The following is a 25,600-nucleotide window of genomic DNA, read 5'->3' as shown; positions in this document are numbered from 1 at the left end:
TCCCTCTAAAGATTGCAACAGTTTGTGCTCAGGAGAGGGATTAGCATACTAGAAAGGAAATAACACCCTGAGAAACAGTTGTGGGAGAGGAGAAAGAGGGAGCAGGGCAGGAGGAGACACCTGCAAAGGGGGTCTGCTGAGGCCACGATGGCCCCAGGTTTGGGATGCCAAGGCACAGGTGGGATGATGCCGAAGCACAGAGGGGAAGGGAAGATTCCCCCTATGGCAGAGAGGGATGGTGTTGGAGTCCATCCCCTCCCTGGGAAGTCCCCAAGCCAGGCAGCCCCACCCACGCTCTGTGGGGCCCTTTGCACAGGGTGCTCTGTCCTGCATCACCTGCCACATCCCCAGGGAAAAGTGATGAGGCTGAGACTGTGATTATTGTTTTCATTTATTTCTGCTGTCAAGTTAGTGCTTGTGGATCTTGGAAGCCAAAGGGGAGGCAAGTGGCTTGGAGGACCAGACGCAACTTCCATCACTCCCTGCCTGTTGATCTCATCTGTAAAGGTTTAAAATTAACATCCAGTTCCCCCACCTTGCTGCGACACCCTTGGACCACCCCAGCACCCGCCACAGCTCTCTGCAACCTCCCTCTGGGGCTGCACTGGGCTCAGAGGTGCCCAGTGATCATTGTCTTTCCTGGGGACAGAGAATTCAAACAAAAATCCTTGCCTGAGCTAAAGAGAAATCACTGCTCGTCCTACCACATGCTTTATATGCCCTGGTCCCACCTGGGACTGCTAAAATTCTGCTTTAAAAACTCTGCTTTGTACAAAAGTCTGTCCTGGATATGTCATCTTGCATTCTAACGTGATACATTAGACAAATAATTCTTTATGTGCAAAGCGTTCCTAAGTACCTGCAGGCCAGAGGGAAGAGAGAGAGGGGCTTGAATATCTTTAAAAATCCCATTCTAAATGTTTCCACTTCAAAGTCTCTTGTGCAAATTCTGTTCCATGCCACATCTCATGCCCAAAAGTCAGCTCTGCCGGTGCCTTTTGTGTCGTGCTGATGCCACATGGCAGTGCTCTGTGGGGCAGTGGTGGGCATGTGGAGGCTGTGCTGTGTCTCCCAGATGTTGCAGCCTTCTGTTGGAGTGGGGGAAAAGAGCAGGAGAGAAGTCTCTCTCCCTTTACTTCTTGAAATATGAGCCGCTCTGTTTAACCAGTCTTGGTGTTCGCTCACCTCTCTTCCCCTCTCTTCCCCTCTAATGAGTCGGTTTTTGTTCTCCCATATCACGTCTGGATGCACATTGTGGGTAATTGACGGACAGGACCCGACCTCTGAAAGCTATCAACGTAGCCACTGTGAAATCACACGTCCAAATATGTTTATCTTCCCAGCTTTTGGGGCCCGAGCACTCTTGGACACGGATTTCCGTACTTCAAGGAGGAGAGCAAATTTCCTTCAAAATGTCAGCAGAGAAATGAAAGATAAGAGAGAAGACACAGGGAATGACTGCTTAAACTTTGCATTCACCGCAAAGCAGAGCAGCGTGGCTTGGAGGGAAGGAACTGAAGCTCAGCCACAGGCAGGCCGTTTTGGGGGGGTTGGTGGTGCCTCAGGGGTCTGGATGCTGCCCTGTGATGGCTGCACTTCCAGTGGTGACTTCCAGCCAGCACTGGTGCGCAAACCACTTGCTCTCCTCCACCTGTTTTCCCCAGGATCCATCCCAGCGGGTTGGAGTCTGGGTTTCTTCTCTTACCGTGAGCTGAACTCCTGGTGTTTGGCACAGGTGGGTCCCTGTGGTCACACCAGGTGTCCACCCCAGCACTGGGGAAGGTCTCCATTCCCCTGGTGTTGCTCTAGCATGTGAGGAAGCAGCCCTGGCTGCTCTGAGCCTCTTTGCTGTGCCGGGACAAGGCAGTCCTGCGGCTGCAGCCACTGGCGGTGGCCCCACGGTGGTGGGCTCGTGTCTGCGTGGCTTTTGAGTGTAATTCTTGATTGCAGGAATCACTCTCCACACAAGCACCTCTCCAAAGCAGCACCAGGTGTTCCGTGTTCCTCCTCCGTCCCTCCCTGAGCTGTGGGCCTGGGAGGAAAGCGGCTGAGCTGCAGCCAGGGAGCTGGGAGGATTTCCACAGCCAGTGATGAGGATGGAGACCGTTCCTGCCACTCGGGCATAGCCATCACCTCCTGGCCAGAGCCAGGTGGGGCTGCCCACGACCACCATGGAGGCATTTCAGGGAAAGCACGAGCCCTCCCCCGTTGCAGCCGGAGCGGCCGCAGCACGCTCCCTGCGTGCTGCTGATTGACAGCCAAGACGCGCGGCCGCACATCTTGTTTTCAGCAATCTGGGTGTTTGTGTTGGCAGAGCCTGGCTCACGCTCATGACAGGAGCTGCCTCTCACTGTCAGCAGCAGCTCTGCCGTCGCTGAGCCTTTGCACACCCACCTCTTCCCCGGAGTTGCCGGCGGCTCCAGCAGCCTCTGCTCCTGGCACCTCTCGCGTGGCTGCCTGCAGCCACGGTGCTGCCAGGCACCCGCTCCCTGCCCTGCTGCAAGCTCAGGTTTTGCCCCTCTTTTGAGGTAGCCCTGCTCACCATCCCCCAGCTGTCATCTCGCTGTCCTGGGGAGCTCCTCATGCACCAGGATCGTGGCTTAGTCTGCTTCCAACCTCACTGCTGAAGTTGTCTGCTTTAAATACCGACAGCAGGTGAAGTGAGGAACCCTTCTGGATTTGCTGCAGAGCTCCTTAGGGATGGTGCGGTTTGTGCTAAGCAAGAGCTGGGAATATAGGCTGAGAGTGGTCCCTCTGGGCTCTCATCTCTCTGTTTGCAGCCTTCTTGTCTTGGGGAGCTTTGTGGGATGTGGATGAGCTACCGGCGCAGGTCCACGGTGGGGATGCGTGTGGCGGCAGAGCCAGGGCCCTGCTCTGAGCAGCGCTGCCCACCCAGCCCATCGCCTGCAGCCTGTCAGTCCTGCTCACACTCCCAGAAACTCTCCAGGAGCGCTGAGGCTGCACCGACTGCGGCTGCACCACCCCTGGGGTGGGGCGGGCTGCCTGCCCAGGCGCCTGCTCCTGTGGGCTGCATTTAATTGATCCAGTGTGGGATGCAGGCGCTGGATGTGAGCTGGACCTACTGAGCTGCAGCCACTGTCCCCACCCCGTGTGAAGAGTGCGGGTCCCCAGCCCTGCCGTGGCTCGTGGCAATGCAGCCCCGCATCCGTGCCTTGCAGCGCCCTGTCCTCCAGCTGCACTGTCACCAGGAGATCCCAGCGCAGGGCCAGCGAGCCCTCAGCCTGCCAGCAGCACTCGGCTCTGCCCGCTGCTGCCATGCAGGGACCTGACAGCGGCAGGGGCGAGAGCCTTGTGCCTCTGCCTTCGCATGACAGATGCTGCCGTGCCCCGGCAGAGCTTCCAGGCTCTGCCTGAGAGTGGTGGGGAGCGGAAGGAGCTCTTGCCTGGTATTGCCAGGGAAGGGAGGTGAGGAGAAAGAGGAGCACGGGTGCATCTGGGGACACGAGCTCGACAGCAGGGCTGCGGGGAGGGGAGCGTGCGGGAGAGGAGCCTGGACTCGGGGGGGGGGGTGTCTGTGTGCTCACAAAGGTCATGTGTTCATTGCCTGATAACATGTCCGTATAGCAAAATCACCTCTGAGCACCTCAGAATCACCCTCCCCACCCCAGGGACAGCAAATAATACTGAGCCATCTGTAGATGCTTCATGACTCAAATGAGAGTCATTTGAGTTGGTTGGCTTGGTTGCCAGCCTACTCCTCTACTTCTTTCCTACTAGCGCTAAAAAAACCCAAAGAGGGTTTTGCAGCCCTAAATCCAGCTCCTGGCCCATTTGCAGCCTGCCAGCAGAGTATTAGGTTGGGGCACTTGATCTGCAGAGGTTAGGGCTGCAGGAGGAAGCTTTGAACCACCTCTGAGATCTCCCAGGAGCCCCAGAGCACCCTTTGGTTCTGTCATCAGAAATACATCCAAAAAGGCACCTTCTTGGTGGAGAAATGGAAACAGAAGTAGGGTTCTGGAAGTCCTCACTTCTGTGGAAGTAAGGACAAGCTGCATTTCATCCCAGCCTCTCTGGAGCTCCGGAAGGCTCTTGTGCTGCCAGAGCAGCTCTTGCACAGGTAGCCCCTCTTGGGAGCCTCCTCTAGCAAATGCATTTACCACAGTGTGAAGCACAAACTTGTCTTCTCTGTGTGTGACTCCAGGCTGTATTGTAGATTAAAAGATTTGTCTTTCTCCTTTATCCAGCAGGTGGGTCTCTGGTGGCTGTTTCAATACCATTCCTGCATGGGCTCTGGGATGTCTGTGCTGAGGTTCTCAGTAAACTCAATTACACCGTGGTAATAGCATGGTATTGACTCAGGAGCCTCAGCAACACAGGACTCTTGCCGTTTATTAGCTGTTTAATTATATGGCACATCAGGTCAAAATAATGTCATTAGCTAATTAGCCCATGTTGGGGGTATTTGTAATTTTTCTTAACTGAATGTTAGCATTAGTGAAAGGTGCCAGCTGGTAGCCCAAGAGTCAGGGCTCCTTTTGTGCGTAGAGCAGGTTGAGGCTGATGCCAGCCTAGATGCTTCTTCATGTGTCCCATGGGCACAGGTCCCCTGCCACCTCTGGAGACAGGGTGTCCCTCTTCAAGGGTTTGGGTGAGCTACTTATAACAGCTCACAAGGTGACTGGGACCCTCAGCACCCTCCAAAGAGCTCAGCATGGGCATGGCTGGGCCCAGCTCATGCCCAGGGGTTATTCAGTAGCAGCATGTTCAGGATTTGAGGAGTAGTACGGTGGCATTGAAAGGCACAGCTCTCCGGGAGCGTCACACAGCTCAGCCCTGACACTGCCCGTGTGTGCCAGGGCCGCTGTGAGTCACTGCCCCCGTGTTTGACACCAGCTACGCACGGCTGAGCACACTGAGAAGGGAGGCCAGTGGCACGTGCTGCAGTCCTAACCCACCAGAGGGGTTGACAGCAGCACAGCCGTAGGGCTGAACAGTATTACAGCACCCCCGGCGCTCCTCTCACTGCCTGTTTGGCCCAGGAATTCACCCAGTTACCCGGCGATGCCTCATTTCCCTCTGCCTGAGGGGCTGGGAAGGCAGAGCCCCTGTGTCCTGTGCAGGAGATGCTTCCAGGACTGCCGTGACTGCCAGCACACACCCCATCCCCATTCCTGTGTGCAGACTCCAGTGTGGACTTCCCTGCATTCCCAGACTCTAAAATGAAAGCTTTTGGACTGGGGCTGTGTGCTAGGGATGGATCAGTCTGCCACGGGATCTGCTCCTCATTTCACCCTGGTGACAGGGCACAAATCAACAACATCCCAGTGGCTCACCCGGAGGTGGATGCAGGCTGCTGGCATGGAGATGAGATGTGTAAATCCTGTGGGATAAACCCTGTGGGATTAGGAGTCCTACAAGACAGTTCTGGCTGTCTCCCTGTGGTTCCTGTGGCTTTTCTGAGGAGGAGGCAGCATTGCCATATGAGAGTACTCTGGGCAGGATGCTGCAGGATGTCCATCAGGGATATTGTTATAATTAGCATTTCTTGGCTGCTCTACCCCACCAGCACCAAAGGTTTTCAGCATGATGACTCCTGACTTGATGTTAGTCCTTCAGCCGGCTGCTCTGGGTCTGCAATTCCCAGTTGTGTTGCCCCCCCCCGCCCAATTCTTACCATTATTTAACCCAAACAGGTCAGATCTGTGCTTTACAAAATGCATTTGCTGATCCTGGAGATTTCTAAATGTCTTTCAATCTGTCTGGGTCTATTCCAAACTCTGAAAAAAATTGCAGGCCCCTGCAGATGCTTTCATCTCCTTGAGGACAAGTTCTACTGACTGGAGAACCTCCCTGGGGAGCCCACACGCTTCTGAGAGGTTCAAGAGTCCATAGCAAATAACTCCAAAATTAACCATGCAGGCCTCCCCCAAGTCCTCAAAGGCACAAGTTCAGATGAATGAAATAAATTTGGAGTTAATAGACCACACTGAGTTTGAAATAGAACATTTCTAAAAGAGGGAGGGGGTAAAAGAAGACTTGTCCAATAGTTAGAAACTTTCCCTCTTTCATACCTTATCTCCCCAGTGCCTTAGCCACGTAACTGGGGACTCTCTCAAATAATTATATTCCAGAGTAGAGAATTCTTTGGTGGACAGATTTTTTTTTTTTAAAGACACATTGTGGGGAAACACAACTGGGCTTGTAAGGAGAACGAGTTGCATCCTCCTGTTGGCCATTGCTGGTGTGCTGTGGCTGCACTGCTGTGAGATAATCACCCATTCTCCCATGCTCTGCCGCTCACCTTAATAACTCTCCCAGGATTTGATGTAATGGTTTACATAACCTTTCTGAAGCATCCTGAATTCTGATGCATCCAGCACTTAAATGTGACATTGAGTCAACTCTGAAGTACTTTACAGCTGGGTGATGCTGCTTGGGGCTACGGCAGACGATGAATGGAAAAGTTTCACTTACCAAGATGAACTTTTTACCAGCTGAGCCGTGTGTCTGGAAGAAACCTCAGGGTCTCAAATCCTGAGCTGGGTTTGTCTCCCTGTCCTGCCTGTGGATGCGTGCAGCACCAGGGTTGATCCAGGGCAGCAACTATGGACTTGAATCCCTGTTACCTGTCTGCATGTGGCCTCTCTGTAGGAACCTGCCTTGAAGCCCACTGGCTGGATGACATTTATAGTCAGCAGGGAGAAAAAAGGCACGTCCAGGCAAAATTCATCTGACCTTTCTCAAGCAGCCACCTTAAAACGAGATTAATCCTGCCCCTGAGAGGCCTTTTCTCTCCGTTAGCGAGACAGCAGTTCATCCAGCTTGTCCATGGATGCGGGCTGTGTTTGGGCAGATGTATCCCCCTGGATCCCCGCCGGGCTGCAGGATTTGTGCATGGCCAGGGAAGATGCTTTGCTCCCTCCTGGGGCACTGTGCAGAGTGCAGGTGTGGGAGATGGACAGCCCTGCGTCCCCCCAGCACCCTCAGCTGGGGCTGTGGCACGTGGCATTCGCCAGCCCCACCAAAGGCACGGGCTCAGAGGGCAGCGATAAAGATAGGCATTTTCTGATATCCGGGGCCGATTCTGCTGCCTTCAAAATCCCGCAGTAATTGCTGGTGTTGACTGTATATGTAAATCCGTATCTATAATAGTCTCCCTCATGTATGTCTGTGTATATATATATGCAGGCACACGTAGATGTGTGTGTATCTAACATATGTGCTCTCAGCCCACACAGCATATGGGGCTCTGAGCGCCACCGGAGCGTGCGCGTTCCTCAGGCCCGGCTCGCGTGGCACCCACGGAGCGGGCGGGGTGACGTCCTGCCTGTGCCAGCCCCGCCGCTCATCCCGACCTGCCACTGCCCTCCCGATCCTTCCCGCTGGGATTTGCACCCTGCACAACCTGCACCTGCTCCCGCTGTCACCACTGTCCCCCCCCAAAAGGCGTGGGGGGGGGTGGCACCCTCCTGTGCTCCCCCAGGCTTTCAGGGTTTGGTCTGAGCTGGGAGGAGGAGGCTTGTGGGGAGCTCCCAGGGCAAGTGGATGCAGTGGGATGTAGCAGGCTTCCTGTGCTCCACTGTGCCTTGTTCATTAGTTCGTGTGTCTTAATAAACCAGGTTGGCCCTCTGCCAGCAGGGAGTAACTCAGTCTGGGTTGCGGGGGGAAGCACCTTGGGAATGGGAAGGAGCCCATGGAAAGCACAGCTGTGCCCCAGGCACGGGCAGAAACCTATCCCAAAGCCCTTGGGGGGTGTGCTACTCCAGATTCTGGGCCAAAATCACTCAGAGAAGGGGCTTTTGGCTGTATCTTTCACCCTGGGGTGAGATGTGGCTGCAGGGTGTTCCTGGGCCAGCATCCAGCACAAGTGTCCAGGACACAGTGCTCTAGGTCTGCAGGGAGAGCAGGCTCTCCAGGGTGCTATGCAGCACTCCAATCCCACAGCAGTTGGAGGTGCTGCCTGACCCTTTTCCCCTGCTCTAGAAAGGTCACCGTGTCTCCCAGCTCTTTCTTTTTTGCCAGTGTGAGTACCTACGTCAGACACGGAGCACGGCCCCAGGAGCGTGATGCAGGTCCCGCCACCATGGCTGGTCACAGGGAAGCAACGTGGTTTAATTGTGTGATTTCCAGGCCTGGCAGATTCACAGAATCACAGAATATTCGGAATTAGTCCAGAGGAGCAGAGCTGAGGGAAGCAAGGGTCTGCAGGAGTGCGGGGATGGGGAGGGAGAGCACACCCAGCTGAGGGTGGTCTCTGTACAGGCTGTGACCTGAGCACCTTCTGCCAAAGCACAGGAAGCAGAGCAGGGTAAGGGAGGGGAGGGCAGGTGTAAGAAAATTAAGGTGTGCAGCTGGGAAAGAGCCTTTCCATAAAAGAGCTGTTGGTGTCAACGATGTTGGTAGTGTCACTGATGGAGAAATTCAATCACTTCCAATGAGGGAAAAATAATTGTCTTTCGAGGTACAGTAGGTTGTTGTCATTTTCCTATGACACACTCCATCAACTTTCAATTTCTAGTACAAAAGCCCTTCGTTCTTGCTCGGGTCTCTCTAATCCATTGCAGTGAGCACTTATGGCAGACATGGCATAGGGCTGGGGGACTCATCTGGGGACAGAAAGGCCCAAATTGTACCAAGCTGAGAAGAGCACCCAGACCCTGCTGGGCACAGAGGGTGCCAAATGGGAGAAACCAGCTTGGGTCAACAGTCAGTGAAATATCTCATCCCCTTGAGCCCCAGGTTCTGTAAAACAAAGAACACAATACGGCGATGGGCTCACGTAGCTTGGGTAGAGAGAGATTTGGAGGCACTTCTGGCACTGGGATCCCTGGCACAGGGAGGTTCAAACCCTTTGGGGCCGGAGGATGCGGGTTCAGCGCCATCCTCCCCTCTGGTATCCACGGTGGCAGAGAAGAGAGGAAGTGGGGGAGAGTGGCCAGCAGTGATTTGGAGCAAAGGTGTCCGCACAGGAAAGCCAGAGCTTGGCACTTGCCTGCCACTAGGTGAAATAAGAGGTGATTAACAAAATATCCCAGCATCCCAGCCACAGAGCCTTCTCCTCTAGCACTGGAAGGGGAAATATGTATTTAAAAACACTGCTCTAACAGAGAGAGGTAATGATGTGTTTCAAGGCAGAGCTGGTATCATTCACAAAGCCCGTGCTGCTTAATTATATCTGCCCCATTTAGGAGAAAAATGATTTCCCAGTGAGTTTCTGGTTTGTTTTCCCTCTGTCCCGCTGTATCTCACCATGGCTCCAGCTGTTTGTCAGGCTCTTTGGGATCTCTGTCTCCAACCACAGCTTGAGGCTGGCTGCCAGCCCCAGGAACTGATGACTGTCACTGTCACCAAGTGCCAGCCACCCAGAGAGGCCCCAGAGCTCAGGAGGGGCAGAACTGGGGTGATGCCATCCTACACTGACCCCGGGTGGGGTGGCAGGGGTAAGTCCCTTGTTCTTACGGGACAACAGTCAAGACTAGCTGACGCAGAGTCACAGAATCAGAGAATATGCTGAGCTGGGAGGGACGCACAGGGATCATCGAGTCCAGCTCCTGGCCCTGCACAGGACCATCCCCGAGAGTCACACCGAGTCCCCGAGAACGTTGTCCAAACACTTCCTGAGCTCTGTCAGCTTGGTGCTGTGACCACTTCCCTGGGGTGCCTGTACCAGTGCCCAGCCACCCTCTGGGTGAAGAACTTTTTCCTGATATGAAACCTAACCCCCTGCTGCCAGGCACACAGCCCCGCTGTCCTTGCTGGGGACTCTTTGGGGACCCCCATATTTTCCTGGCAGGCCCTGGCACACTGCTGTCTGCGGGTGCCTGCCCCTGCTCCCAGTCCCACTGCCCTCCGGCCCCGCAAGCCGGGGCTCTTCCTTCCAGAGAAGAGCTTTTCATGCTGCTTTTAAGCAGCCTTAGCCTGTGGTGCTTTCCTTTTGCCTGTCAGCTCTAGCCTGACATTATTTGGGTAGAAGCAGAGGGGTGGGAGTGTAGAGAGGCAAAATGCTGGCTTTTTTTTTTTTTTTATTTCTCGCATTCATAAGACATTTCAAGTGACACACAGAGACAATAACGTATCACTCAGCTCGAGTACAGCTTGAATGGTTTAAAAATACGCTTCTGAACTTTCCACCCCTATTCATGCACAGGCACCATCCCTTTGGGGTCTGCACTTTGGCAAGAACAAGCAAGGAGTTAAGCAGCTCGGCAAGACGAGCTATTTATGGATGTTGCAAGCTCCCTGCTCTGCTCCCATACCCCGTTCAATCCCCTAATTATGTGCAGTTGTTTCATGCTGTGTCTCACCGCGCGCTCTCTGGGGGAAACCACTGGGGCTTTGCCAGTTGATGAGGAGGGGGTGGGAAGGGGGAAGACTCTGCCACACGTGCCCATGCAGCCTGGGAAAACAAAGAGATGCTGGGAGGTTGTTTGTCTGTGGGCCGTGGGGGCACCAGGGCACTGCCCTGGGACCGTCTGGACAAGGAAGCAAAGCTTGTAAGAGCAACAGCCCCAAGAGCAACTGGAGTTAGCTGTGGGAAGGAGGATGTAGCAACAGAAGGTGTGGAGAGACTTCCCCCATCCCTGGGTTCAGTCCCTTGTGTCCCTGAGCCTTCCCCATGAAATGCAGCCCAGAAGCTGCGAGACAAACATGAGAGAGCAGGAGGGACCACAGGGCTTGCCAGCCACTGCTGCCCTCCAGACAATTCCTCTACAGCACTGCCAGCTTGGAGAAGAGAGCGGCTGCTGCCAGGACTCTGAGCCTCCTCTGGTTCCCCTGGTGAGCCTGCCCAGCTGCAGACTTGCCCTGGGGTGACATGAAAGGTGCCTGTGAAAACTGCCCCTTGCACTTCCGTAAACCCCTGTGAAGATGCTGCTCCAGCATCATAAGAACTTTAGTTAATCCACTAATAGTCTTTGAATAAATCAACCAAACAAGAAAGGAGATGAGAATAATCCCCAGTGCCTGGAGCTGCGTGGCTGTTTCATTAAAGCGGCTCTGTGAGCATCCTCAGTGGGCGCAGCAGCCTTCACCCATCACCCTGGTGTTTCACACTCCCCAGACGCTCTCAGCAGCTTTTCTGGCCCTTATGAATGGTGACAAAGTGGTCTGGGGGAGACCAGCCACAGCCAGCGCTCCGTGTCCCCCCCACACTGCCGGGTGAATGGGCACTGGGAGGACTGGGAGGGACAAGCACCCCCTGCTCCTCCAGAGGCTGGGCAGGGCCAGGGCAATCTGTGCAGATCCTTGTGGGCACAGGGTCCCATACCCCCAAGGTTGGCATCTGCAGTCAGCGCCGTAGACCAGTAAGAGCTGGGCGCTGTTGCTGGTTACACTGGTCTCAGATAAGCTGCTCATGGGAGCTGGAGATGCCCAGATTCTGTTTTTAGTGTGGGTCGACCAGGCATGCAGGGCTGTTACCTTCCCTGTGTATCTCTACTCATGTCTCTCCTTCTCCCTCCAGCCCTCTGCCTTGCACTTCCCTTCTGGCTTATCCTGGCCAGCACCAGTGATGCTGGCTCTCCTGGGTCCTTCTTCCCATGCATGCGTGGTCCAGCTCTGTTCAGGAATGGCAGAGAGAGCAGGAATGTCTTCTTCTCCCTTCAGCCTCCCCAAGCTGGACCAAAGGCCATCTGCCCATACAGTGCACCCCTGGGAACGGTGCTCAGACCCAGCAGCTTTCACAAACACATCCACGTGGGTGAATTACCTGACCTGTGCCTCTGCTGTCATATGAGCCCTTCCAGCCATCCAGTGTGCCCCCAGCCAGCTCCCAAGCCCATCAGCAGGGAAGGGAGGCTGTGGCCAAGCCCCTGTGTGGTCTCAGCAGGCAGCACAGGCAGTTCACATCCGCCTCCATCTGCCACGGCATCCGGAGGCACGGGCAAGGCACGGGCAGCCCCTGCCCCACACACCTGGGCTAAGGGCGCTGGCCTGTGTCCTCCATCTGCTCTGTCTGTGGGGAGTGGGGCTGTGCCTCCAGTGCCCCTCCAGCAGCTCAGTTCAGCTCTGGACAGCCTTGGGTGGAGGCAGGGTCCTGGCGGTCCCTGCCCATGGAGGTTTAGATGCTGAAAGGGCCCCTCTGTACAGACCCAGGGCAGCAGGAGTTTGGGGGTCAGCCCCCACGAGAACGAGGGGTCCCTTTCCCTGGAAGCCCAGTTTGGTGGGTGCTGAGGGGGTGCTGGGGACCACTGCCGTGGGGCCCTTGCTGTGGAGTGGGGAATGCTGCCAGGAGCCAGAGGCTCCCCCTCCTTCGCAGCTCTGCTCTGCATGGGTTTGCTGTATTCTCACCTGATTAGTGGATTTGAAATACAGCCTTTGGCTTTGAGACCCAAAATAGATGTCAGGTTGTCTTTACTCCGCTGAAGGCTCCTTAGTATGTAAATCCCTCCCCAACACGGTCTGTGCAGCACGGTGCTTCCAAAGGGATGGCACCTCTGGGATCCCGGCTTTCCTGGGGATCCCCACCCCGGCTCCTGCACGGCGGTGTCCTGCTGGGCAGGGGCTTCCCCAGGCCCTGCTTGCGAGCCCTGGTGCAGTGGGGTGCTGGCACAGCTCCCGTGACAGGCACGTGTTCGGGATGGTGCTTTGCATCCCTCCTCCACTCCCCCCTTCTCCCCCCGCTCTACATGGGACCCGGCAGGTTTCCAGAGAGCCACTGGGGCCAGCGGGCAGTGACATTTGTTTTGTCACTTACGCTGTCGTCACCAAAAAAAACCCTAAAAAATAGCTGCCTCTAGGGGAGAGCTGGGCCCGGTGACATTCGCTTCATCTCACAGCAACTAACGCATCCGGCAGCATCCCCAGGAACTGTGCGTTCCGCGCCGGGATAAACGAGCTCCGTGCTGCCTGCAGAGCGGCCTCCCAGCCCGTCCTCCTGCTGGGGACAGCTGGGCACAGGCAGGACCTCCCCAGCGGTCAGGGACACCCCCTGTGTCCTACAGCAGCCCCCCACGAGCTGGGGGCTCTGCGGAGAGCCGGGAGCGGATGTTCGTTTAGCGACATTAATTGCTTGATACTTTTGCAGTGTTCCCTACCTTGTAAAGATTGAGTCAAAAACCAGCGCCTGAGGAACTGCCTCTATTAAACTGATGTTCATTAGAGCTGACTCGGCGCTACCTCATTAGGCTGCTGTAATTGAAGGAGTTAATTGATTATCAATACTTTGAGTTCCTTCTCCTCATGCCCACAAGGCCCTACTGGGTGTTCTTCGGGGGCCAGCGTTCCTCATGAGGCTGGGACATGCCTCAGTGCCGGCGGTCACAGCTCGGGCCGCGCCGTGCCTGCCCGTCTCTGTGCTGTGCCCGTCGTGACGCCGGCGCTGCCGCCAGCGTTTTCCGCGTGGGTCCTTTGCCTTCGGCTTATTCACCCAGGTTTGGCACTCGCCGCGAACTGTCTGGAATACTTCTGATGGCTCCCCTTTCCGTGGCTGCTCTTTAATGCATATGTATTCTATTTGGAGAGGCTGCATGTGGGGGTTTGGTGACTCTCTCCTGGGTGTGAAAGCTTAAAGCAGAGCCTCCCAAGCAGCTGCTCCCCGAGCGGCTCCGTCCCGCAGTGCAGGGGTGGGGGGCACAGCCTGGGGGGGCCCGGCTGCCCGGCGGGGGCTGCGTGGCCGCGCTCGCACGCTGGTTTTCCTGAGCTTGGACTGACTCCCTCGCGCAGACACGTGCTGCTGACTCAGTCACACCTCTGCTGTTTTTAGAGGCGGCCTTCTAACGCTCTGCCGTGTTCAGCAGAAACCAGGGAGATGCTGTGCTTCCCCCAGCCAGCCTGAAAACACATCCCCTGCGCTCAGGAGCAGCTCTCGGGCTGCTCATCCTGGCCCTCGGTTGCTGGAAATGGGACAGGCGTGGGTTTTGTAGTGAGACAGGTCTGTGCTCAGCCCTGCTGCCATAGAGATCTCTGCCTCCTGCCCTGTCCTGCCCTCCGAGTTCACCCTCCAGTAGCCCCCTCCTGCCAGGAGCAGTGCCCAGAGCATCCTCAGGTACCCCCAGGAGCGGGTGGTCCATTGCTGCACCCAGAGGACCACGGGTGTCACAGAAGTGGTGATGCTGCAGCAGACAAGCTGGGAATGGAAAAAAGGACCCTCTCCATCCCTGCGTCCTCACACCTCCACGAGGGCACAAGAAGGGCTCAGAAAGCCAGAGGGGAGGAGTGCCACAGGCCATCTTTCTGCTGCCAGATTTTTTTTTTTTAAGCATAACCACTCCCCTGCCCCAGCTCAGGGTCTGTGTGGCATCACAGGTGACAGCAGAGGCAGTGAGGTGGGAGGTAGACAAGCCAGGAGGAAACTGTTGCTCCCCAACTTCGTTAGCTTTAACTAACGAGCTGTTTATAGGAGTGACATGACACCTGCTTTCCTCTTTATAAATTCAATAATTTATGAAAGGTATTAAAGGCAAAACAGCCTCCCGGATAAAGCCTGTGATGCGTGTACGCTGGGTATTAGCCAGACGGGACAATGAGCTACACTTTAATAACACACGAAGATATTTACCCTCTCCCTCTATAAATTATTAAGGGACTTTTTTTTGCACGTAATTACATGAGCTTTTATGTTTCTCACTCCCTGCTTTTAATCCTTTTTGGAACGGTGCCAGTCACTTATAACAGGAGCTGAGCAAACAGCAAACGCTGTGGCTGGCTTTGGGGTTGGGTTTGGGGTCGCTGCAGATGATGGAGATGCAGGAAAGGGCATGGCCCTGAGCCCATCCCGCTGGGCACGTGGCACAGCCCCGCAGGAAGGGGTCAGCAATCGGCGCCAGCCCTGCGGGGCTGGGATGGGGTTCGGCCCCAGCGGGAGGTGCTTTTCCTCAGGGTGGGTTCGGGGAGGTGGTTGCGGGAAAGTGCAAAGCAGGCTCCAGTGTCTTAAACGCCCTCCAACTGTGCATGCAAATCAATTACATGCAGATGTAATTGGGCATGCAAATGTCACTAGGAGGCTGTTTACATGTGCAGTGTACATTGTATGTGTGCACAGGAACACTGAGGGTGTTAGTGATAATTACACCCTGAGAGTGTCCTGGTGCTGGGTCTGCTGCTTCTGCTTCTCCAGCTCTGGCCTTGGGGGAGCAAAGCTCCCTCCTTCCCCTGCCCCATGCCAGACCTCCCCTTCCCTGACTGATGTCTTTGCTCGCTGGCTTGTGCCCAGCAGTGCCGCCCTGCTCCCCAGCAGCTCGCCGGCGTGGCTGCAGCCCCAGCTGAGCCCATCTCGGCCTGCCACACCAGGCAGAGGCCAAACTTCTTTTAAACATTAAGGTGAGGAGCCCATTTCATCCCCTCCAGGCACCTTGACCCCTTTCTCTTAGTGGCCAAGTATTTGTGAGTCAGTCCCAGCAGGGTGGCTCCCACATCACCTCCCCATCCTCCATGCCCAGCACAGCCTTTGCTTTTTCAGTGTGGGCAATTGACAGGACTCTCCTGCCCTCCATACTCGCAGCTCTCTCCAAGCCCTCTCTGCTTTGTGCCAAATTCTTTAATCATTGCTCTTTGTCCTGTTGTGCAGCTCCTATTCTTACACCAAGCTGTTAAAAAGCTGTCACTGTCATAAATTCCTTGTCCCAGAAATTATCTTTCATCTCCTGAACGTGGGCTACAATAGGCACTGAGGTGCTGGATATTATTAATACCTTCTATATATGTGTCAATGGGCTTAAGAACTTAATGGAGCCTTTTCCCTCAGCCCTTCACGCTGCGTGTTTGGGCTGCTTGACAGAGCAGGCAAGCTATCAGTGCTCGACTCAGGCTGACATGAGGACATGTGGCCTCTCTCCATTCCAGAACATTGCCTAGAAAGGCCTAATTTCCACACCCAGAATTCAAATGGGTCGGGGTGGTGACAGTGCCCTGGCAGGGATGAGCTGAGCTGGGGCAGAGCCTGTGTATCAGCAGCTTATCCCAGTCTTCAGTAGCACTTGCTTGAGGGGATCTACTGAGTTGCTTTTTTTCTCCTCTTTATCCCTGTTCTCCAGAGCTTCACGGAGGTCATGTCATGATTTGAGATGTGCAAGGCATGAGCGGGGCATCTCCTGCCTCTCACCTCACTTTCAGTTGGACAGAGAGCTGGAGATGGGTCCAGCCACGTGCCTGCAGCCTCCGGCAAGCGAGGCCGTGGTGGGGACACTGGAGAGATCCCCTCCATGGCCTCACAGCCCCAGCCCATGTCCAGGGGGACATTCCGTGGCTCCTGCCAGTGCCGTCCCAACTGAATGGCTGGTGGTCAAAGCATTTTTGGATCATTCTGCTTCAAATCAATAAGCTGACCAGAGCAGGGAGGCAGTACAAGACCGTACAGAGAGAAAGCATTATGATAATACTTGATAAGGATCCTCAGTTTCACTGAGGAGCAGCCGTACAATGCGGAATTTGGATTCCCTCCAGCTGATAATGAGAAGCCACTGGACTGACTCAGCCTGCTGTGAGGAGGCATCAGCACACATCCAGATGGCCGTGGGGATGGGGGAGCAGGAATATCCTGCCTTGCCTCTTCGTCCCACTCCCCCCACACACCCTGAAATGTCACCACCTCCAAGGGAGAACGTGATTTGGGAGCACGTTTCTCCCTGACTGCATCCGCAGGGCACCGGTGGAACAGCCATCCTCAGGAACAAGGGTTCCTCAGGAACAAGGGTTCCTCAGGAACAGGTCCTGCTGCCAGCAGTGCTGAGGAGGGCAGGGGAGGTCTTTATCCGTGTGTTGTGCAGGGCATGCACGAGACATCAGGGTGACCTTTCCTCCCTGACCCAAGCAGCCAGGAGTTCATGGTGCCTTCTCCAGGGTCTGCTTGGAACTGGGCAGGATCAAGGAGCTGGCTGCTGGTGGAGCCCAGGGGACATGTGAGGCACCCTCCTCTCTGGATGTGCAGGGGCAGAGCAGGGACAGACCCTCCCCCGTTCCTGCTGCCAAAGGGAGGGGGCTGGAGGGGCAGACAGCCGATCTGGCGTTCCCAGAGCCAGCGCTGGCAGAACTTCAAGGTGTGGTACATCTTATCTCTGCCTGGCATTTGCATGTGTTTTCTCAGCTCAGCTTGTTAGGACAAAAGTGTGAAAATCTGAAAGAAAAGGAATGATAATAATAATGGGAGTAATTAAAATCCACCTCCATCCTGCCAGCTTGGCCCTTTCTAGACCTATTGCGGCATTCCTGGACACGTGCACGGGAACCAAGGGAGACGAGCACGTCCCAGGTCTCTCCCCGGAGGGGCAGGTCTGCTCCCCACTGCCCAAGGTCCCTCTTGCAGTGTGCAGGTGCCGCCTCTCCGGGAGGGAGCTGAGAGCAGGGATAAACTCCTGCCTCCTGCCAACAGAAGGGAACCATCTGCCACAGCCCGTGATCATCTGAGGATGGCAGTGGCAAAGAGCTGGAGCATCTGTCTGAGGGACGAGCCCCCGCAGATGGACACCCAAATGTTCTTGCTGTTCCCTGCAGGTTTTAAAGAGGAACATGTTCAACGAGGGCGTGCGAGCCAAGCTACTCTTCAGCGTGCAGGGGCCGCACACAGGTCAGCACAGGATAGTGGCACCTGGAAGGCTGGGGCACTTTGGGTCACTCCGTGCTGCGAAATGGAGGTTGACCCAGTCGAGGGGTTGACCCACAACAGCCGGAGTTGGTCTCCACAACATGGGGGCGGCCAGTGAAAGTGATGGGAGAGGGAAAAAAGGCGTGTTAGCTGCAAAGCTGTCAGCTGCACGTAGCTACAGGCTGTTAGTGGGGACAGGAGGGGATGGTACTTCCAGTGAGGCTTGGTGGTGTGCTGCTGGCTGTCCCCAGCACAGTGTCACCCATGCTACAACACCTCAGGGACATTAACAGTAAGCTCACCAGTCATGACGGGTCAATAAATGCAGAAACATGGGGGGAGCCTTTGGGGCTTCCGAGCAGCAGCCAGTGCAGTTCCTCCGGCGGAGATCAGCAGGGTTCATTGCTGCTTTTGCCTCATTGCTCATCTGCCTTTGTTCCAAGCGTCCTTGAGGCTGTCAGGGTGAGGAAGTGTTGCCCATGAGGTGGGCTGAGAATTAAAGAGAAAAAAACCCAAATGGCAGTGCTGCTCCATGGGCGGGGTGGTTGTACTGGCTCCTTTTACACTCTGGCACTGTGGGCAAGGGGCTCCAGCTGAGAGAGCGGCTTTCAGGTGATGGTTTCTTCTCCCTGCACTCTCCATCTTTCCCATCGCCTCTCCCCACTGCTGGCCAAAATGCAGAGTGCAGCCGCCAGAGCAAGCCAGGGCTGTGCCTCACTGCCATTCCTGGGGCACCCGTGATGCCCTCACCTCTCCTGCTGCCCCGGGACCTCCACCCTGGTCCAAAATCATGGAGCTCTATAGGATGCTTTGCATTGGAAGAGGTCTCACAGATCCTCTAGTTCCAAACTCCTGCCATGAGCAGGGACACCTTCCACTTAGACCAGCTTGCTCAGGGCCCCGTCCAAGCCGACTTTGGGCGCTTCAAGGGAAGGGAATCACACGCTGAGGGTACACAAAAGGCAGGGTTTGCCCAGGACCGTTGTGTAGCAGAAGTGTGCACGGATGCCATCTTAGCCCAAAAGCTCATCCCTGCTGCTGCACGCCCAGTCGCCCATCCTGTGCCACTCGGCTCGCTCCCAGGGTGGGGACGGCCGTCGGAGCCGAGGTGGGAAAGACGGTCTTGGAAGGCCCCCTGCTTCCAGGCAGTGCATAGCATCGCTCTCACACACCACCAGTGCTGCGTGCATGGCGTACTTGCCGTGTCTTTGTGGAAGGGCTGAGGTGAAATTTCTCCGCTCACACACCATCAATTCTAGGAATTATTCCCGAGTGTTTCTATGGAATACGCGGGGCCCTGCACTTCAGTGGGGCTTTCACGGGGGGGGGGGAAAGGCGGGCGGAAGCATTAGAAACGGCATTCAGAGCTCTTAGCCTGTCTTTTGTCCTCTGTTTGTTTTTTTTATCTGGCTGCATTCAGATTGCCGGCTTTGTCTTGTTTGTGAAGTGCTATTAACATCGATGGCATTGCTGCCATAGCCATAACAATAAGAGGCATCGATCCGCGCTGAGCAAAGGTCTGAGGACCACTGAGAGGGGCCGGGCTGAGTTTCCTTGATGGCAGGAGGAGAGCCGTGCAGGCACACACACCCCACCGTGTTTCTTGCCACGAGGATGCTGTGGCCAAGCCCCCGCCGGGATCCACACCTGCCGGGTCCCCACTCTGCCAGCCCAGGCGGGCTCCGTGCCCGTGGGAGCCCAGGAGTGGGCAGGAGCGGGAGCAGAGAGCGGCGTGATTCAGCCCTCAGCTGGCGAGTTCACCGTGCCCACCCTTTGTTTATTCCTCCTCTGCTCAGAAGCTCGCCTGTGCCGAGCAGGAGGATAATGGGGCTCCGGGGAGGCAGCAGCCTCTACCTGAGTGCCAGGAGGGGCTCCGGCTTCCCGGGGCTTGCTCGTAGCCCACTGCAGAGACATGAGCTTGGGCTGGCCTCTCCTGCGCTCCATGGCAGGCTGGGGGGAGGCCATCGCATAGGAGAGGCCCGGGGCCAGCTCAGAAGCTCCCAGTTGCTGAAGGAGCTGTTCCGGGGAAAGCTCACGGGACCCAGTGAAGAGACTCGTGGCCCCAGCCCGTGGTACTGCAGCAGGCCCCGCTGCCCCTGCCTTGGGTCCGCCTTGGCCGGCAGCCAGGGACAGCTGGGTAGGAGCAGGACAGAGCAGGAAGCACCCCAGGAGAGTCCAGCTGAGGGGAAGCAGGAGGGGAAAGTGCACATTACAAGCAAAGTTTGTGTCCATTACTGCTGGAGAAATCGGCCTCGGCTGCGAGAGCCAGCGCTGGGCAAATCTAATGCTGCTCGATAAAGAGTGTCCATTATGGAAAAGGGGAAGCGGTGGGCAGTGCTCGGGATGTCGTGCACATAGTCCTGAATGAACGGCCACCAGCCCAGCATGCGCCGGACCCTTCGAGGGGTTCTTTGGGATCACCAGGTCCCAGAGCTGTCCTCGGAGGTGTCCCGTCACCGCAGCCCTTTCCCTCCTATGTGCCGGGGTGGGACAGTGTAAAGAGGAGCAAAACGCTGTGCTGAGGTAGCTGCTGTAGGACGGACCCTCCGGAATCCCCAGGGTAGCCCGGCATCGTCTCTCGGCGGACGCGGGCAGGGCTGGACACCGCCGCGGCGGTGACGGGCAGAGCTCCGTTGGTCCGTCCTCTGCGGGCAGCGCGGCTGCACCGGCGGCGGGGCGGGGGCTCCGGGGCCCCCACTCATCGCGCGGCCCCGGTTCGCGCAGGAGCCATCCCCGCTCCCCCCGCCCCGCAGCCCCGGGGACCCGCGCCCCCCGCGCGGAGCGGGGGCGGCGGCGGGAGGAGGGACCGGCCGCGGCCGCCGCTGCCGTGCCCGCCGCTCCGCGCACCGCCCCGCGCCCGCCGCCGGCTCCTCCCGGAGGGGAGGCGGGGGCCGGCGGCACCCAGCCCGGCCCCGCCGCGGCAGACCCGGCCGGCGGAGCGGGCGTGCGGAGCCCGGGCCGAGCCAGCCGCCCGCCCGCCCGCGGGGGCGATGCCGCCGCCCCGAAGCGCCGCCGGCCGCCCGGGCGCGGAGGGCAGGGAGCCGCCGGCCGCGCGGCCCTAGGGCGGCCCCGGCGGGGTCCCGAGCCCGGCCCGGCCCGGCCCGGCTCTCCCTCCCCCGGGCGCGGGACTGGGGGGCGGCCCGGCCCCGGGAGCGCCGCCGCCGCCGCTCGTGCTGTCGCTGCGGAGAGGGGGAGCTGCGCTACTGCAGGTGGAGGTTTGGCGGGGGGGCCGGGGGAGATGCCATTTCTGACCGAAGGAGATCGCCGGCGAGGATGAGATGCGGGTAAGCGGGACGGGGGACCGGGGCCGGCGGCACCGGCGGGGCGGGGAGCGGGCTGGGGGGCTCCGTGGCCCCGGTACGGCGCCGCCGCGCTGCCCCGGGGCCGGACGCGCGCCGGTGCGGAGGGCGCTGGGCTGGGAACTTGGTGCGTGCCCCGGGGGTGCGGGAGAGCCGTGTGCTTCCGCGAGCTGCCGCCCTCCAGCCCCGCCGGTGCGGATGCTGCCGCCTCCCCGCCCCGCTCTGCCCGGGCGCTCCCCTCTGCCCGTCTCCTCCCCGCACCCCCGCACCGTTCCCGCAGCCTCGGCGCAGCTCCTGCGGGAGCTCCGAACCAGGCGGGGCCGGGGTTCGGGGCCAGGGTCCCAGCGAGGCGGGACTGAGGCTGTGTCCTGATGGGGAGTATCCTCCTCTTCTCCCGGTAGTTCCCGGGTGAATTGGCCGGCCTGGAGCAGATGCCTTGTTCAGGTAGGGAACGGGTAGTCTGGACAGCGCTACCCTCCGGGAACCGGCAGGGGAGCGGGGATCAGCCTCAAGCTGGCCGTGCCCATCTCCTGCCCGGCAAGGGTTAACTCAAGAGGAGGAATTGTTCCTCTGCCCGTCCCCAAAGCAGAGGCATTAAGGGTTAAAGACGGGCAGGGAGAGCTCTCCAGCCCTGAGCGGCCAGATCGGAGGCAGGAGTCATGGGGAAGGGGTATTTTTCAGGGCAGGGGTTCACCTCTCTGTCACCAGACCCCCAGCCTGGAGATAGGTGAGTCGGGGACGTGGGGAGTTAATGCCGAGTGGGGTGATTCCTCGGGCTCCGGGAGGGTTCTGGGGTCTCTGAAGGGTCCCCCACACCCCGGAGCCAACCCAGAGAACTGGAGATGCTGGGCCAGGTCAGGCTGCCGGCGCGGGCTCTGCCTTCGGTTTGTGTCTGGCAGGAAAAAGAAGTGATTAATGTTAAAGGAGCTCCACAGGGCAGTGGGGATTGCGAGGATGCCCAGGAGCCTGCTTGGCAGAAGAGCTCTGGGAGCCCTCCCGGCCGGTGCCGGTGCTTGTTGTCTCCGTTACTGTGTGTAGGTTATTGGATTTTTTCACCTTGCACTTGGATGTATAAATAGCCCGGGTGACAGGTAGAGGCACGACTCGATCCAGGGGCTGGAAATGCCACCTCCGAGAAGGAATGGAAGTGTTGGTGCCGCGAAAGTGATTTGCACGAGGAGGGAGGGAGGGACAGCGGGTGAGCGTGGGCACCGGCGGGATCGGGTGTGCTCGGGCTGGTTGGCGTCGCCGAGGCTCTGCTGCCTCTCCCTGCCCGTCCCTGCCCCAGCTGCCGCCCCAGCAGTCGCCGTCCGCGGTCCTTCCCAGCAAACGCCCTTCCCAGCAAGCGACTGTCGCCGCCGGCCGGCAGCAGGGGATCGGCGTGACAGCCCTGCTGCTTTCCGGGGTCTTGGCTCGCGGGGGGAAGTTCAGGCATTCCCAGGAAGAGCCCCACTTCACGGATCTCCCTCCATCTCCCCTTTCCCTGCACCACCTCCGCGAGCTCGGCTGTGGCTCTGCAATGATATCCATTCCACAGCCCCATCCCAGCCCTCCTGCCAGCCTTAACCCTCTCCTCGCTTCTCTGAACCTTGCAGCAGCCCTGACCTGACCTTCACGCTCGCTGGAGCTGTGGAGCAGCAGTGTGGCCGTGCCTCGGGCCATCTCCTCCGGCACGGGGGCTGCACGGACTGTACCCGCCTGCCCAGCCCCTCCCCACCCAAAGGCAGGGATCCCATCCCCACCCAAAGGCAGGGATCCAGCCCCTCCCCACCCAAAGGCAGGGATCCCATCCCCACCCAAAGGCAGGGATCCATCCCCTCCCAAAGGCAGGGATCCAGCCCCTCCCCACCCAAAGGCAGGGATCCCAGCCCCTATCCCAGCCCCTCCCCACCCAAAGGCAGCCATCCCAGCCCATCCCTACCTCACAGCAGCTATTCCAGCCCATTCCCACCCCACGACAGCTGTCCTAGCCTGTTCCCACCTTGCAGCTATCCCAGACTGTCCCCACCCCACAGTACCGATCCCAGCCCTTCCCCACCCCAACAGCAGCTATCCCAGCCGGCACCACTGCCCAAACCTTTCTTCCCTGTCTGCTCCCTGGTGCCAAGAGCACACGCTGTCCCTGTCCCAGGTGCCAGGAGCAGGGGGGCAGCTCAGCTCCCCTTCCCGGTGCCGAAGCTCCACTCAGCCCTCTGCCCATCCAGCAGAGTGGGCTGGGGCACGGTAGGAAGGAGGATGTGTCTGGGTTGGCTGTGCCTTCTCACCTGCTGCTTCTTGCTCCTTCCTGGATCCTGTTGGCGTGGGTGTTGAATGCCATGGAGGAGAGGAGAGGAGAGGGGGCCTCTGGAGCTCTCAGATGATGAGCAAGGCCAAGAGAGAAATGTGCCCCTGGGTTAAAGCCTCCACGTCTTCCCACAGAGAGTTTTCCCCATAGCACCTGCCTGCTCCAGTGCTCGGGCTCTCGCTGGGTCTCGTGGGACAGGCAGGAGGTGACTCGAGGAGACAGTGGAGCTGCTTTTACAGCTCCTGGGGAAGCATCAGGTTTTCCAGGCCTTCTTGTGGTCGGATTAATTACTAAACAAATGGCTGTAGCACTGTAACACCGTACTGTGCTGCAGTTACTCTACACCTGTAATGTAATTACTGTGTGATACCTCTAATTACCACTGTTTCCTGGAAGGTTAACAGCGTCACTGAAGGACTTCTGGTTTTTTTCAGTGTCCTGCTTCACATAGCCACAGTAGCACTGCTGAAGTTAGTGCTGCTCCATGTGAGTGACAAGTATAAAATCCTCTAACTTGGGGCTTTAATTCAGGGGTTGATAAATGACTTTATAATAACACCACAATTATAGTGTAATTACAGTTGTTGAGTCATAAAACACAACCCAACCTGTTGGGGCTTGATGAGATGTTGGATGACCACTGGGTGCTGCTATCTGGTGGGATCCCATCCTTGGAGGCAGAGTTGGCGATGGGCACATTTCTGTGAACATTCAGGTGGAAAATACAACTCACAGCTTGGCCAGGGTGGGTGTTTGGTCTCTCCAACACACCCAGTGCACTGAGTCAGCAGCTCTCCTCTGTTCTCTGCTGAACCTCGAGCGGGGTTCATCCTACCATGAACAGAAATGGCTTTTGGTGGGAAAAGAGCCAGAAGAGCTTTTCAGGTAGCAGGGAAGGTTGGGATGAGAGAGAAAAGGGCTCCAAATGCTTAAGTCAAATCAAACAACCCAAGAAAAACAAAAGGAGAAAGAAATGGAAGGTCATGACTTCAATTTTCTTCTTAGTCAATTTTTTCCTCTCTCTTTCCATCCAGGAGAGTAAAAATGGGAGCTTTTGGCAGGGAATGGCTGCAGGGAGAGAGATCTCTGTGCCTCTGCTGTGTGACCATGCCTGGGGACGTGCCTTACTCACAGCCAGTGCTGGTGGCTGTGAGAACCTGCTGTCTGTTGGGCAGTGCCAGGGCACATGTGACACAGAGGGGGAGAGGGGTGCCTGGGGACGGGGACAAACACCAGCCAGAGTCCCCCTCTCCCAGTGCTTCCCCAGCCCCCAGGCACTGTCAGCAGCACGGTGTGGCCTCTGTCCCCTTGTCACCAGGAGAAAGCTGGGTGGCACAGAGGTGGTTGTGTCTGAGCAGCGTTAATTGTCAGCTTGACCCGGGCAATTGAATAAATGCTGAGAAATGTCACCCAGAGTGACATCATCATCTCCCCTTCAGCCCAGGCAGGCAGGGTGTGGCTCTCTCCATCCCTGGGGGCAGGAGGTCACACCAACCTGGCTTGGGAAGCGGGGACAGCGGGGAGGAGTGCCCAGCCTTGAGCAGAGACCCCAACCATTGTGCTGGGGTGAATCCTGGCTGATTCCCACCTTTCAGGAGCAGCAATCAGGAACGGCCAACAGGACCTCGCCAGGCTTGCGTGGGATGCATGGAGTGTATTGGTGCGGCATGGCCGTGCTGGGGAGCCCTGCCATGAGCCCCACCAGCGGCTCAGTTCTCCCTCTGGCCTCAGCGACATCTTGGCCACCATCCCTTGCCCCTCCCAGGCCTGTACTCCATCCAGACAGCATCTCCTACCTGAGTGAGGATCAGGCAGGGCAGCAGGTCAGTGTCCCTGTCACAGGGGCTGGGGAGCTTGGCTTTGTTTTGCTCATTCTCGTGGTTAAGCACAGAAATGGTTCTGTTTAACCATCCTGCGTGGTTTTTTTCCATCATTTTATTTACCCGTCTCTGCAAGCTGGTCAGTGCCTCAGCATCCTGCAATGGACGTGTGTGCAGTGAGCATTCCTCTCCCGGGCTCCACAGGAGTGTCCTGGCAGAGGCCAAAGGTTTTCCCATTGAAGCACTCGTGTCCTTTGTCTCAGGGCTGGGGGCATTGTCCTGAGGTGGGGACAGTCCTATGGTGAGCTGGGAGGGAGCAGGGACAGAGTGAGGAGGTGCAGGACTGGGCTGTGCTTTCCAGGACACGGTTCCTGTGCTCCAGCATTATCCAAGGGATGCTCAAACGGCAAGATGCCGGTGGTTGCCATCAGACTGGGCTGCCCTCTGCTCCGGGGGACAGGCTGACCATGGCTCCCCGGGGGATGACAGGCCCCTGAGCACCCAGCCCTGCCCTTGGGGCTGTAAGGCTCCTGATGCAGCCCAGCCCCGGCCACCCCACACAGCCTTCACTTCCCTGGCAGCCCTTCCCCTCCCCACCCTATATTGCTCTTAGTTATATCAGGAGGACCCACAGTTACTAATTTTTTTGTCATTTCCATTCTGTTTCTTCATCAGAATGCAAAACATTAAATATCACTCTGGTAATTATGGTTAATTT

The 25,600-nt window shown here is 57.4% G+C and overlaps 1 protein-coding gene across 2 annotated transcripts in view; it reads left to right on the top strand.

Moving 5' to 3' along the window:
• Positions 1-25,600, top strand: part of LINGO1 (leucine rich repeat and Ig domain containing 1) — a 63,209-nt gene that overhangs the window by 26,223 nt on the left and 11,386 nt on the right. The window contains exon 1 of one of the 2 annotated variants that reach the window (XM_066196283.1): positions 20,661-20,763. The exons of the other annotated variant lie outside the window; for it this stretch is intronic. Within the exon in view, the coding sequence (XP_066052380.1) occupies positions 20,758-20,763 (6 nt within the window). The 5' untranslated portion in view covers positions 20,661-20,757. Of the gene's footprint in view, positions 1-20,660; positions 20,764-25,600 lie in introns of those variants that run through there. 2 annotated transcript variants of the gene reach the window in all.

The sequence above is a fragment of the Chamaea fasciata genome, unplaced genomic scaffold, assembly GCF_029207755.1.
Source record: "Chamaea fasciata isolate MVZ Bird 193981 ecotype frontalis unplaced genomic scaffold, bChaFas1.0.hap1 SCAF_14, whole genome shotgun sequence".
Classification (NCBI taxonomy): domain Eukaryota; kingdom Metazoa; phylum Chordata; class Aves; order Passeriformes; family Sylviidae; genus Chamaea; species Chamaea fasciata.
This window is presented reverse-complemented; position numbering and strand designations above follow the sequence as displayed.